The 12212-nt window shown below is 46.0% G+C and overlaps 3 protein-coding genes across 5 annotated transcripts; all 3 read right to left on the reverse strand.

Moving 5' to 3' along the window:
- Positions 1-229: 229 nt before the first annotated feature.
- On the reverse strand, positions 230-2001 carry LOC133144258 (zinc finger protein 354A-like). 2 transcript variants are annotated; one of them, XM_061266820.1, is made up of 5 exons: positions 1917-2001; positions 1606-1712; positions 1376-1491; positions 1150-1293; positions 230-1076 (listed from the first exon to the last, which is right to left on the reverse strand). In XM_061266820.1, the coding sequence occupies exons 2-5, from the start codon at positions 1661-1663 to the stop codon at positions 645-647; spliced, it is 750 nt and encodes a 249-aa protein (XP_061122804.1). In that variant the 5' UTR covers positions 1664-1712; positions 1917-2001; the 3' UTR covers positions 230-644. The 2 variants fall into 2 exon arrangements, with proteins under 2 accessions (XP_061122804.1, XP_061122805.1); XM_061266821.1 differs by having other exon boundaries at positions 1376-1533; positions 1917-1951.
- Positions 2002-2297: 296 nt separating this feature from the next.
- Positions 2298-5712, reverse strand: ndufv1 (NADH:ubiquinone oxidoreductase core subunit V1). Its single transcript, XM_061266771.1, has 11 exons — positions 5629-5712; positions 4974-5070; positions 4818-4900; positions 4585-4755; positions 4277-4460; positions 3810-3999; positions 3519-3731; positions 3181-3347; positions 3037-3118; positions 2822-2967; positions 2298-2699 (listed from the first exon to the last, which is right to left on the reverse strand). Exons 2-11 carry the CDS (start codon positions 5067-5069, stop codon positions 2622-2624), a joined length of 1410 nt encoding a protein of 469 aa, XP_061122755.1. The 5' UTR covers position 5070; positions 5629-5712; the 3' UTR covers positions 2298-2621.
- Positions 5713-6343: 631 nt separating this feature from the next.
- Positions 6344-11632, reverse strand: hcn3 (hyperpolarization activated cyclic nucleotide-gated potassium channel 3). 2 transcript variants are annotated; one of them, XM_061266749.1, is made up of 9 exons: positions 11336-11632; positions 10286-10379; positions 9654-10094; positions 7990-8419; positions 7766-7927; positions 7359-7577; positions 7139-7285; positions 6812-7052; positions 6344-6745 (listed from the first exon to the last, which is right to left on the reverse strand). In XM_061266749.1, the coding sequence occupies exons 2-9, from the start codon at positions 10366-10368 to the stop codon at positions 6543-6545; spliced, it is 1926 nt and encodes a 641-aa protein (XP_061122733.1). In that variant the 5' UTR covers positions 10369-10379; positions 11336-11632; the 3' UTR covers positions 6344-6542. The 2 variants fall into 2 exon arrangements, with proteins under 2 accessions (XP_061122733.1, XP_061122732.1); XM_061266748.1 differs by lacking the exon at positions 10286-10379.
- Between the last annotated feature and the right edge of the window lie 580 nt (positions 11633-12212).

Below are 12212 nucleotides of genomic sequence, written 5' to 3' on the forward strand. Positions count from 1 at the left end.
ACTTACTGTTTTTCGAAACGTATTCACAATTAATATCGTAAATAATTAATAATAATTAATAATAATAGATAAATAATAATAATAATTCCGGTACCCATTTTGATAAAATGTGTGTTGTTTTTGAGCTATGAGCATTTTATTCTGCAGCTCGTGACCTCTATAACAAGGAAAACTGCAGATGAATTCAATGTATAAAATATATCAATAAAATACAAAATATTCCAAAACATTTAATTTAAATAATTCATCCTATTTAATGACATTTAAAATATATGTAAACACATACAAGCAGGTGAACAAACCTGTATCAACAAACTTGATGCAGTCTCAAGAAAATTCAAAACAAATCTTTTAGGGAATACACACTTGATGATAAACAAACATGGATGTTTATCCCAGACAAATTTAATCATTAACCTAAAAGCACTGATCAGTCAAATGCTATAGATATTGATATTAAAAACTCTATTTGAACAAAAAAAACATGCTCAAACTTCACAATAACCTTGTGCTTTTGTAACATGAAATCCATTTGGCCTTCTGAGGACTTCAAAACAACTAAAATGGCCATTGATGTGGGAAAAAAAAGGCTATGGTGTTGAAGACAAACAGTAGTTCTGTGCAGACTGGCGTTTCTGGCATGCTCAGTGCATCTTCCTCTTGTGTGCCCTCAAGGCGTCAATGGACGGGAACACCAAATCACAGTCTGTTTTAGGGCACGGAATCTTCAGCTCTTCTTCCTCTGTCTCCTCCTCTTCCTCCTCTTCGTCCTCCTCTTCCATCTTCTTCTTCTTGCCGCTCACCTTCTTTGTCTTAGCTCGGAGGTGGCGTTTAGGGGTGGGCTTCATTTTGCCGCTTTTAACCCGGTCTTGGTGGCTCCGCAGCGCCTCGTCGGTGAGGAAGTGGCACCCGCAGATGGAGCACAGCCGCCCGGCGCTTTGCGCTGCCGACACAACGTCCTGGTCGTGCGCTTCGATGCAGTGCAAATGAAAGTCCAGTAGTTTGGGGCAGTCCACCTTGCAGTCTCGACAATGCCACACGTCTTGCACGCAGCCTTTCCTTTTGTGCTTGTAAAGCTGTGACCAAACAATCAGTCAAATTTTCACCTAAGATACCCCCCCCCCCCGCACAGGAGTTCACTGTACTCACCTCATTAAAGTTGGCAAAGACTTGGGAGCAGGAAGAGCAGACAGGGATGTCATCGACCTGGTAGTGGAGCCCATTGTGTACTCTGAGTTCCTCAGGGGAAGCAAAAAGCTTATCGCACTTGTAACACGAGAACAGCGTGTCGTTCTGCAGAAAGATAAACGATGATGACTGACCACCAGCAAGATAATGCCTATGGGCTCATTAGAGAGCAACAAATATTGTTTACCTGCATCAGATGCCTGGTGTACTGCTCCGGGTGATTCCTCTTAATGTGGGTCTCTTTGGTCTTAGCGGACCGAAAGCTAATGAGACATTGCGGACAGCGGAGATCATCATCTTCTTCTGCATGATCCATCACAACCACAAATAATCACAGGGAGGAAGCTTTATGCACAAGGTCAGACAAAATAGGTTATTTTCTAGGAACCATTTTGGTCAGTCAGGTGTACATCTTACGGATTTGCAGAAGGGAAGTCGCAGAAGACTCTTCAGATCTAATCTCACGGTGGGTCATGTTGGTGTCCACGATGAAGTTCCTCCACTTCCAGCAAGTCAGTGCAAAACTGTAAAAAATCAAATTTTACACACTGACTACTGTAGGATCATGAAGGCAACACACGCTCCCATTTGGTTCAAAACAACCCAAACGGACAGATTCGTCTGATCGGTCATCTTATTTATTTAAATTTAAGTCTCCTTGTGCAGTTTCTTTAACTACAACTTTTTAAAATATGAATATTAGTGGAAAAACAAATTGATTTTGCTACCCTTGAAGCCACAGCGCCAAGACGTGCTCATCCGGGTCACGTGACACAGAAATTCCCGTCGAATCGCGTGGCTATCATCGCGAGACTTTTGGTAACGCCCACTGCACGTAATTCGTGTTAATAGTGTAGTTGGCATAAATCCAAATAAATTAAGGAATTTTACATTAAACTTTTAGTACTATTTACAAAATTATTTTTAATAACCAACGGTGTATAAACACAAAGACATGCAATAATTGCATTTCATAGCATTTCCTTTACATTTTATTTATGTTCTATAATTTTAGACAGAATTTGAAAAATGGAACTTTATTATTCTAATTCCATCGTTTATTCTGGATAAGATAGTTTTCTTAAAAAAAAAAAAAAAAAACAGGACTATTCCAAATATCATGTGTTTTATTGGCAGGCATACAGTAATGGGATGGATGGGTGATCAGACATAAGCAATTATTCACCCCTATGCAACAACTTGCAGTCCACCGGGTCCCACTTTAAGAACCTCTGACTGAAACCATTAAAAACAACATGACGAGTGATGAATAGGATACCAGAGAAAATGTAAGGTTCATAGAACGTTATATATTTCCACCACACAAGGAGACAAAAAAAAGCATTTCTTCTTAATTACTTTGTGAACAACACAAGCATTGTAGCGATGAGGTACAGAAGTGCGCCCACTAAGATGAAGAGCAAGCGGACATTTTATGCGCTGGCCTGTTTCTGTTCCTGGAATTGGGCGATTCGGTTTTCCATCAAGGGCCTGAAGTGTCGGATCAAGCCCTGAAACAAGAGGAGGAATTCACGTTGGGGAAGACGGTGCTCTCAAGTAAAGCTTTGGACTGCTATGTTAGCTTTGTGTCGTCAAAAAGTCAAATGCAGTTGGTCGTTTCCATTGGGCTTACCTGCACGGGCCAGGCGGCGCCGTCTCCCAGGGCACAGATGGTGTGTCCTTCGATCTGCTTGCTGATCTCCCAGATCATGTCGATTTCCGACTGCCGCGCGTCGCCTTGCACGAAACGCCACATCATGTTGTTCATCCAGTCCACTCCTTCACGAGAACAAAGCAATTAGCCACACGATGAACACAATTGGAATTAAGTGCGGCGGAAATCGGGACCTTCTCTGCAAGGTGTGCACTGGCCGCAGCTCTCATGTTTGTAAAACTCAATCAGGCGGGCGATGGCTCTGATGAGGTCCGTCTGGGAAAACAAAAGTTGAATACGATCAGAAGATGCTTATTAGGACGGTGACAATAACGTACCGATTTATCCATGACGATGAGCGCCGCCGTGCCCAGGCCGGTCTGAGCCTGGATGAGGCCGTCGAAATCCATCAGCACATCCTCGCACACCTTCTTGGGGATGAGCGGCGTGGAGGAGCCGCCAGGGATGACGGCTAACAGGTTGTCCCATCCTCCACGAACGCCGCCTGTATCACAAATGGAAGTTTGTTTCAGTTTTTTTTTTAAATGCATACATAACCTGCTCAATCTGGTGTTGTTGGAAAACAAAATCCATTCAGGAACACAAAATCCACCTCAGGTCATGCTAACGTTTAGCTACTGATGTAAGTGTCGGATTGCCGAGGCCTCAAATGTACCTGCGTGCCTCTCGATGAGATCCTTCAGGGGGATGGACATCTCCTCCTCGACTGTGCACGGGTTGTTGACGTGGCCAGAGATGTTGAAGAGCTTGGTGCCCGAGTTCCTCTCCCGGCCAAAGCCCAGAAACCAGGTGCCTCCCCTGCGGCAGATGGTGGGCGCCACGGCAACCGTCTCCACGTTGGCCACCGTTGTCGGGCAGCCAAACACGCCTTCACAACCCACAACAATTCTTTATATCCTTTCTGTGGTCGGGTGTTTGACGGCGCACTTCCCGCATGGAGACTCACCTACGTCAGCAGGAAATGGAGGCTTGAGTCGTGGCTTGCCCTGCTTCCCCTCCAGCGACTCGATGAGCGCTGTCTCCTCACCGCAGATGTACGCACCGGCGCCGCGCATCACGAACACATCAAAGTCGTAACCCGAGCCGCACGCATTCCTCCCGATGAGCCCCGCCGTGTACGCCTCGTTGATGGCCACCTGAACACATTTACGTGCGAGATGCTTAGAGACACTTCATTAGGAACATCTACATTTCACTAATATTTTCTTTAAAAGGTTTTAAACTCTTATATCATTTTTTATTTATCTCCTGTTAACTACACACTCCAAATCCATCTATAACTAGAGGGAAGTAATGATTCATTTTTCCTCTGGTGGCTTTCAAAGGGTGAGAAGAAGAATTTACACAGTTGATTCAAGTGTGAAATAAATCATTAGCCTAGAAATCACAAAAAGTTGAGGCGTCGGAGCCGACCTGCAGGTTGGACGACTCATTGTAGAACTCCCCGCGGATGTAGATGTAGGCGGCCCGGGCCCCCATGGCCCTGCCGGCCACCAGGCAGCCCTCCACCAGCTTGTGGGGGTCGTTCCTCATGATCTCCCTGTCTTTGCACGTTCCTGGCTCGCCTTCATCGGCGTTCACCACCAGATACTTGGGCCTGAGAGGCGGACAAAACACATTACTACTACTTTCCTATTTCGACAAGTCTGATGGCATTCACGAAGATGGGGATGTGTTCCACAGGAATTAATGCAAATATCTATAAAGGGGGTGTCTCTAACCTGCCGTCACTGGGCTTGTTCATAAAACTCCACTTCATACCGGTGGGGAACCCTGCACCTCCCCTGCCACGCAGGCCCGACACCTTGATTTCGTTAAGAATCCAATCCACGCCCTTGAGAAGGATCTCCTTAGTCTTGTACCAATCGCCACGCTTCAAGGCGCCGTTCAACCTGAAGCAAATGTCAAATTAACCGAAGAATAATGAACTGGATACGACTTTGCCAGGTCTTACTTCCAGTCATGGCGGCCGTAGAGGTTGGTGAATATTCTGTCCTCATCTGCCAGTGGACCAAATGTTGTTTTCTTTGGAGGAGTCTGAGGAAAACAATACACATGTATATTTACACTCTTTGATTTTGTAACTTTAGACTCAATAGATGGACAGTACCTGTACGGTGCTGTTAAATCGAACGATGGCGGCTTGACTGAGCGCCGCCGGGGCGCGAGCCACCCCACTCACGACAGCCCGAGACAAGGACAGCATCCTGGGGAAGTCAACATTTTGAACCATGTCTTACAGTTGCTTAGAAATGTATTTTTAAACACATTCTTTTGGGGTAATATGATAATGTCAACACACACACACACAAAGTCTAAACATTGTTAATTTACAATCAGGACACACCCAAACTTTTCAACAATCGTGTATATTCCATATACACACCCACAAGTATGTGAGTACATATAACATTGTTATGCAAGTGAGCTAATCACAATCACTGAGTAATGCTGATAAAACAAGATCAACTAGGGCCCACTGAGTGATTGTAACAATCTCCAAATAGTGTGTCACATTTATATGTGCACATCCATGATAATATTTGAACACAGTGACCTCCACGTTAGCGGCGCTACAGCTAGCGGTAGCCTGTGATGCTAGGCTGGGTATCTCTTATAACCTTGTCCGCGACACGAGTAAAGAGGAATAATGACAACATCGTGTCAACATAGACCGAAACATGGTGATTTATAATCAAATTGAATTATATTGAATGAGACAAAGGAGGAAAATGTCGGGTTTGTTTTAGCAAGATATTACGTACCTGCAGTTCGTCCAGAGTTTATGAAACGCAAACCGGAAGCGCTCTTCACATTACGGAAGTAGTCTGTGACGTCACCTCCTGCGCCCAAGGCTTTGTTTACTAATTTTGAATAACCTTCAAGCAACTCTAACTTGACAAAAGTCCAACGGTCTTTATTTTTGTTCATCAAAACATAAATATAATATAAATTATAAAGCTCCTACGCACGACCGGAGCTGTTGCTGCCTTTTTAGAAATGATGTTTATGTCAATAAATTGGCTACTACGAATATATATATATATTACATATTTTATGTCTTATATATTTACAATGACCTACTGTTATCTGTTATTTTCCTAACAGGACAAAAATATTTCTTTGTCTGATATAGACACTGGCTTTCTTGGGGTCCAAATCCTAAAGACAAAGATTTATTGTAAATGGATGGATTTTCTCTGAGTTTAATATGATTTTACGACCGCCCCATATAAGGATATTGTCTGTAACGTGTACAGTTGGAGTTATGACATCAGCGCAGTTTACCCCCCCCCCCCTCACACACACACACACACACATACAGCGTGTGAGATTACAAAAACGGCATGATGAGGATTTCCAACCATCCAGCTGCTGCCAAATCCTGAATGATTGACAGCCATAGTCATCGAAAGCATAAAGGGATGCTAAGCAACATTACCATGGAGAAAAAGTAAAATATCATTTGTTTGATTTTATTTCCATAGTGTATTTTATTGGTGAACTGCACATGGAAGGAAGAATATTTTGCGGGGGGGAAACAATAATACAATATGACAACAAAAGTGGAGATTAAAACTAAATAAAATGGATTACTTAGTACTTACCTACTGTTGTAATAAAGTATTTTTACTGCATGGTATTACGAGTCATGAGTCACATTTGGTTGTTGCTTTGGTCACTCGTTTGGGGGAGGCTGGTGGCTGGGCCTCCTGGCGACCCGACGCAGTCGGTCCACGGCCGCGCTCTCGAAGGCCCGCCTCATGAGCGGGTGCTCCTCCAGCACTTCGTTGAAGCTGTCCACACTCAGCGAGTAGAGCCGACAGTACGTTTCGGCCTTCACGCTAGCTGTGCGTCGGCCTTGAGTCAGGAGACAGATCTCTGAAAACGGGAGAATCGACGTTCAATCATCCGTTGGTCACGTTTTCCAGATAAAAAGTCGGTTACCCCCAAAATAGGCCCCGTCGCTTAGTCTGATCTCCTTGCTGCCTCGCGGGATGACCACGACGGTGCCGTGCTGGATGAAGTACATTTTCCGACCCAGCGTTCCCTCCCGTACGATGAAGTCTGCCGGCTGGAAGACCTCGAAGTGCAGCTTAGTGAGGATCACGGTCACGAAGTGAGGGTCGGTATTGGCGAAGAGGGGCATGTTGGCCACCAGACCTCGACAGTTGTAGCTGACGATTTCCTGTCAAGATGAAGAGAAATCAAAAAAAGTTCACGTCATTCCGTTTTAATGTATTGTAATACTTTGTAGCATTAAAAATAGCTTACCTCTTTTAGCGGATCACTGAGCTCTCCCAGGATGCTGTCCTCGTCAAACATCTTGCCTTGGAAACGTTGCTCGTAATACTCGTGGATCCTCTGCCGCAGGTCCGCGGGCAGCTTGTGGAACGACATGTACTGCTCCACTTGCTTGTACTGGAGACGAAAGAAATAAGAGTGAACTCAACCATCGACAGTGGTCATGCGAAAGTAGGTCAACGAGGTCAACCTTCTCCTGATAGTGGCGATGCGAGGCGTCCAAAGACTGCACCAGGTTGGTGGCATGGCCCAGGAACATGGCGTAGCAAGTGGCGCCCACCACCATGCTGATCATGGTCAGCCACACATCAGTCATGCCCTCCGGGGAGTTGGCGCCATAACCGATGCACAGCATGTGACTCATAGCCATGAACAGGGCGTACGAGTACTGGATGTGCCATGTGGCGTTCTGGCCGGGACCAAAGAAAAAAGATTATAGAATATATACACTTGTTGTACCCTAGAATGCCACAAGATGGCGCTCAGTCTAATAGAAAAGTTAAATCAGACGAGAGGAAACTGCTTGCGTTCACGTGGCAAAAACGTTCGCGCTACTTTCTTCGATCCACACGTGCGTGATAAAGGGCGTGAACTGACCACCATGTTGTTCTTGGACACCCAGCAGTCTGCGGGGAAGTCCTGCAGCATGGGCACCATGAAGGTGAGGCAGCCGTCCCAGTGGCACAGCAGCAGCATCATGCCGATCAAGTTGACGATGCGCACCACCGCGCTGGCCAGGTCGTACGTCATGTTGAACATCTGAAGTAGACAACCAGAAGATTTAGTCGTCTGCTTTTTTGTGTGGAATGAAAAGCTTGTACCTCCTCCCATTGGTGGATATAGCGGATGAGTCGGGATAAGCGCAGGAGTCGCAGCAGGCTGAGGATCTTGGTAAAGCGCACAATGCGAAGGGCTCGAGCTGTCCGGTACACGTCGGTCGAGTCCTGCAGAGACTCCAGGTCCACCACCAGGAAGATGTAGTCCACCGGAATGGACGAGATGAAGTCGACCAGGAACCAGGAGCGCAGGTAGTGCAGGCGGATGCACTTAGGGTCCAGAATGATGTGGCTGTCTTCGCCCAGGATGCCCGTGCGGAAGTTGAAGACCAGGTCCATGAGGAAGAGAGTGTCAGACAGCATGTTGAAGGTGATCCACGGGATAGTGTTCTGGTCTTCGAAGAACGTGATACCCCACGGTAAGATCACCAGGTTGCTCATCATGAGGAGGAGCATCACAAGGTCCCAGTAGAACCTAGAAGGAACCACATGTTCATAACATCATCTTTAACACTGCACAGAGAATTGATGCTCCTGTTTTGGTTAGCAACAACTATTGACACGCTATCAACAAGTTGACACTGAAATGACACAAGTGGGAGCAGTAAGGTCAGATGACAAGTACCATGACCCACTTTATATGAGGTCACTTCATGATTGCGACAACGAGAGGAAGCGCCGTCATTAACAATTCACCCTCGTGTCACCCAACGCACCACAACAATGTCACTCGCTGCTCGACACATTGCCCAGACGTGTCTGTCAGACGTCCTACAAGTTGTCATCCAGGTCTCCAGTGTCCTCCGAAGCTGGTTTTGGGTTTCCTGCCTTTCCCAACAGATTCTTTTTCCATCCGCTGTCAATCAACCCGACGTCTCGACTTCATTAAGGGTTCTTTTTCTCATTCGACGCACACGGGATGTGATTGTTATCTCCTCTCGTGTTGCATCAAATTAAGTGACCACTTCAGTTGAATTTAAAACACTCAATAATGATTAAAAGTCAAATACAACCCAAATAATATGTGTAAAATTCATATTCACAAAGGAAAAGACATTCTTTACTGACAATTATGTTGCTGGAGGAGTTGACGGGGGAAGGCGGGGCCAAAAATAAAGTCAGACAGACGTTTTGGCAGATTGCTAGCTAAGACCCCGGCCTTCTGTCCACTCCGTGTCATTTCCCCCTTGGGTCGTCCTTAATTTGCCTCCGCGCACCTCTGTATTGCGGCCAAATCCACTCAGTGGGACAAATCGCACCATCTGACCATCTGAAGTTTGGAGCATAACGCAGACAGTCCTGCCGTAATCCCTGCCGCAGCTGTTTGCATATTGTTGCATAATAAAACATGATTGGAATTATTCTCATCATTTCCCCCTCGTGGGTCGTCCATCTGTCGCCGGGCTTTTTATGTATTGTCTGAATTAGCTGATGTTATTAGGAAGATAAATTGTCTATTTTTTGGCAAAAATGGTATAAAACAGAGGCAGGAATAATAGAGGCGAATATATGAGTGGAGAGAGGGGGGGGGGTTACCAAGAGGCTTGAATAATCCAGATGATCTTGTCCTATATACTGTATCAGTAATCAAATCCCTTCATCGCCTTATACCACGTAGTGTTATCAGCTGCTGTGCCGGACTCCGAATTTGGGATGTCCAGCCTGTCCTAATGTAGTTGCCGCTTTTTTTGGGACAACTGTGGCCCCACCTGAAATTGCTGTAGGGATGGATGATCCACACGCCGAACGACTTGACCCTGGCCTGCTCGGCGGCAACGCCTTTGTGGCTGCCGAACATGCGCAGGGAGAACTTGTTGACGCCGGGCTGCAACATGGATCCGAGCTGCTTCTGGAAATACGTGGACTGGTCTGGCTCGGCTTCCTCGTCGTCAACCTCGTCGGGGTCCAGAAGCCCGGCGGGGTCGGCCGTGTAGTCGTCGTTGTGAGTTTTGACCAACGAGAAAAGAGTCTGGCTCACGTCATTGTGTTTCTCCGTCTTTGAGGAAGGCGTTCCGGGGCAGGTGGCCTTCTGGGAGCCGCTCCGCCATCGGGAGAATCGAAGACTGCTCCAGCTACGGTAGTACGGTGTGTCGGGTTTGTGACAAGGACTTCCTTTCATGCCCTTCTGGTCACCAAGGCTCCTTGACGGGCTGGTCATGTTGGAAAAAGAAAGTGTCTACTTACAAGAAGAATAGAGCTGTCATTCTTAACTACTTGGAAAAAAAAATGTGGCTATTATCTGACATGCAGCTTCATCTGTCTCCAGCCTGGACGGATGCAAATTGCCAGGCGGGGAGCTCATCAAGTAGCCTTCAATAATCGGCTTGTTGCGTTCACTCACCAACCTCCCCCCCCCCTCCCCTTCTCTGGCACGGCGGTCAAATTGCGGAGACATCCAGGGCTCAACAGGTATGAATTACTCATGAGCGGGCAACCTGTGAAAAAGTAAGATGGAAGAAAGTCCGACATGCAAAGAAACAACCACAGTTGTGCTGTAAAAAAAAAGTTAGTTAGCTCTTTACGACACGAGACAGGTTTGTTTGACCTTACAGAAGTTTTTGTCCTGTGAGTGACCTGGTCAGCAGCCAAGCAAATCAGTGGCACGGTAGATCACGTTCCAAAAGTGTCACACACACTGTTGACACACTTGAGATGCACTCCAGTCCCAATTACAGCTGCTAATGTTACATCGACCAATCACATCATCGCAATTCAAGTGGGAGTAGAGGGAAAGTGCGGCCGGACAGCATAGCGAGGAATTGCGTAAGGACGATATCGTGGCATTCCATGTGGAGTCAGAAGAAGTTTTTGACTGTGGTCATGTGCGGAAAACAGGAAGCAGCTGGTGAACACGTCGGCTGCTATTCGATAACAAAAATGCAAAGTTAGCGTGTTTTTTTTTTTTTTTAGCAGCGTGAGCTTTTGTTACAGGGGATGAGCGGTTTTCAACAACACGTTTTGTCCACGGTCAGCTTGCCGAAATCACGATAAGAAATTGGCCTCCGGGTTTTCAGGCATGGAAAGAATTCAGAACATTGCGAAAGTTTCACATGATTCAGATTAATGGATTTTTTGGTTCTGTTTGAACGCTTATCAGTCTCTTCCCCATATGTTGGTATTTTGTACGTTCAGCAGATGGTCTCTCAAGTGTTGAGCGGAAAAGAGGGGCGGGTCACTCTTCCCCACCCCCCGGGCTTAATATAAGAAGCCTGCCTGTGAACTTTCTAGATTTTACATCTACGTGCTAAGAGCAAAACTAAAAAAAAACAAAAACATTAAGTCACTCCAGCCATGACTTTACTTATACTTCTTCATGGGTTTCTCATTCTGCTGATTGTCTCCGATGCAAATCTACGAGGTAATATGGATTTGTGGTGAGATTGCAAAATACCTTCGGAATGATCCACCGCGTTTGTTTCTCCAGTGGAGTCCACAGAAGTCAACGTGCCGTTCCCGCCGGGTCAGCCCACGGAGCATAACATGGCAGCCATCTGTAGCCACGGTCAGGGTCGCCCCAGGTACCCCGAGAGCTTCTTCCCGAGGAGTGGGGTGGGACACTTCAGGCGTCGCGGGACGGCCATCAATCGACTGGAATCCTGGTACCAACAGTGCTGCTCTCTGGGTGGAGAGAACAGGGAGGCTGCCGTGCTATGCTGCACCAGGCAATCTGTAAGTCAAAGGCGATCATCAGAAAATATTAGAGAACAGTCAGGATTTTGCAAACTTTAGATAATAATGTCATTCACTGTGCAATTATTATTTTGCTAAGTCAGTACTTTTTTTATTTCTACTCTTATAGTCTTGCTGTTACGACACTATGTGGCTCTGATTTTATTTCCATATGTGTGCTTTCAGTGGAAACAGGCGCTGGGCTTGTTCTGCATCGAGGAATTTGGAACCATGACAGCACACTACGAGTGCTGCTTGAAGCAAGGGCTCGAACGCTGGAGCTGCTTTGACAGTGAGCTGCCAAACCCGGACTATCTTGGCACGCCGGGCTACACTGCACCTGAAATGCTTGTCGAACCCGACTTCACCTTTGACCCAAATGCTTGCTAAAGGTACAGAAAACTTTAAAAATAAATGATCAGTCATGGCAACAACAAAAAAATGTCCACAGGTATTCAAAACAGGAGAGGTGAGTTATTTGTTCCCCACCGAGTCAACATACTAACAAACATATTTTGCACTGTTTTTTTATAAATTAAAAATCACTGTACTCTATCACTGCAATCTATAAAATGTCCACAGGACGTCGCTGTTTTCAT

This window comes from Syngnathus typhle, linkage group LG20 (genome assembly GCF_033458585.1).
Source record: "Syngnathus typhle isolate RoL2023-S1 ecotype Sweden linkage group LG20, RoL_Styp_1.0, whole genome shotgun sequence".
Classification (NCBI taxonomy): Eukaryota; Metazoa; Chordata; class Actinopteri; order Syngnathiformes; family Syngnathidae; genus Syngnathus; species Syngnathus typhle.

What these genes read in the sequence shown, in the direction of transcription:
- LOC133144258 (XM_061266820.1), bottom strand. Translation starts at nt 1,663, where the DNA reads ATGACCCACCGTGAGATTAGATCTGAAGAGTCTTCTGCGACTTCCCTT. An exon ending in GACTTCCCTTCTGCAAATCC is followed by an intron (nt 1,492 to 1,605) that starts GTAAGATGTACA and finishes TGGATCATGCAG; the next exon opens with AAGAAGATGATGATCTCCGC. An exon ending in TCTTTGCCAACTTTAATGAG is followed by an intron (nt 1,077 to 1,149) that starts GTGAGTACAGTG and finishes GTTTGGTCACAG; the next exon opens with CTTTACAAGCACAAAAGGAA.
- ndufv1 (XM_061266771.1), bottom strand. Translation starts at nt 5,069, where the DNA reads ATGCTGTCCTTGTCTCGGGCTGTCGTGAGTGGGGTGGCTCGCGCCCCG. An exon ending in AACAAGCCCAGTGACGGCAG is followed by an intron (nt 4,461 to 4,584) that starts GTTAGAGACACC and finishes TCCGCCTCTCAG; the next exon opens with GCCCAAGTATCTGGTGGTGA. An exon ending in TCCATTTCCTGCTGACGTAG is followed by an intron (nt 3,732 to 3,809) that starts GTGAGTCTCCAT and finishes TGGGTTGTGAAG; the next exon opens with GCGTGTTTGGCTGCCCGACA.
- hcn3 (XM_061266748.1), bottom strand. Translation starts at nt 11,421, where the DNA reads ATGCTCCGTGGGCTGACCCGGCGGGAACGGCACGTTGACTTCTGTGGA. An exon ending in CGCGGTGGATCATTCCGAAG is followed by an intron (nt 10,095 to 11,335) that starts GTATTTTGCAAT and finishes CAACATGACCAG; the next exon opens with CCCGTCAAGGAGCCTTGGTG. An exon ending in TCAGTGATCCGCTAAAAGAG is followed by an intron (nt 7,053 to 7,138) that starts GTAAGCTATTTT and finishes TCATCTTGACAG; the next exon opens with GAAATCGTCAGCTACAACTG.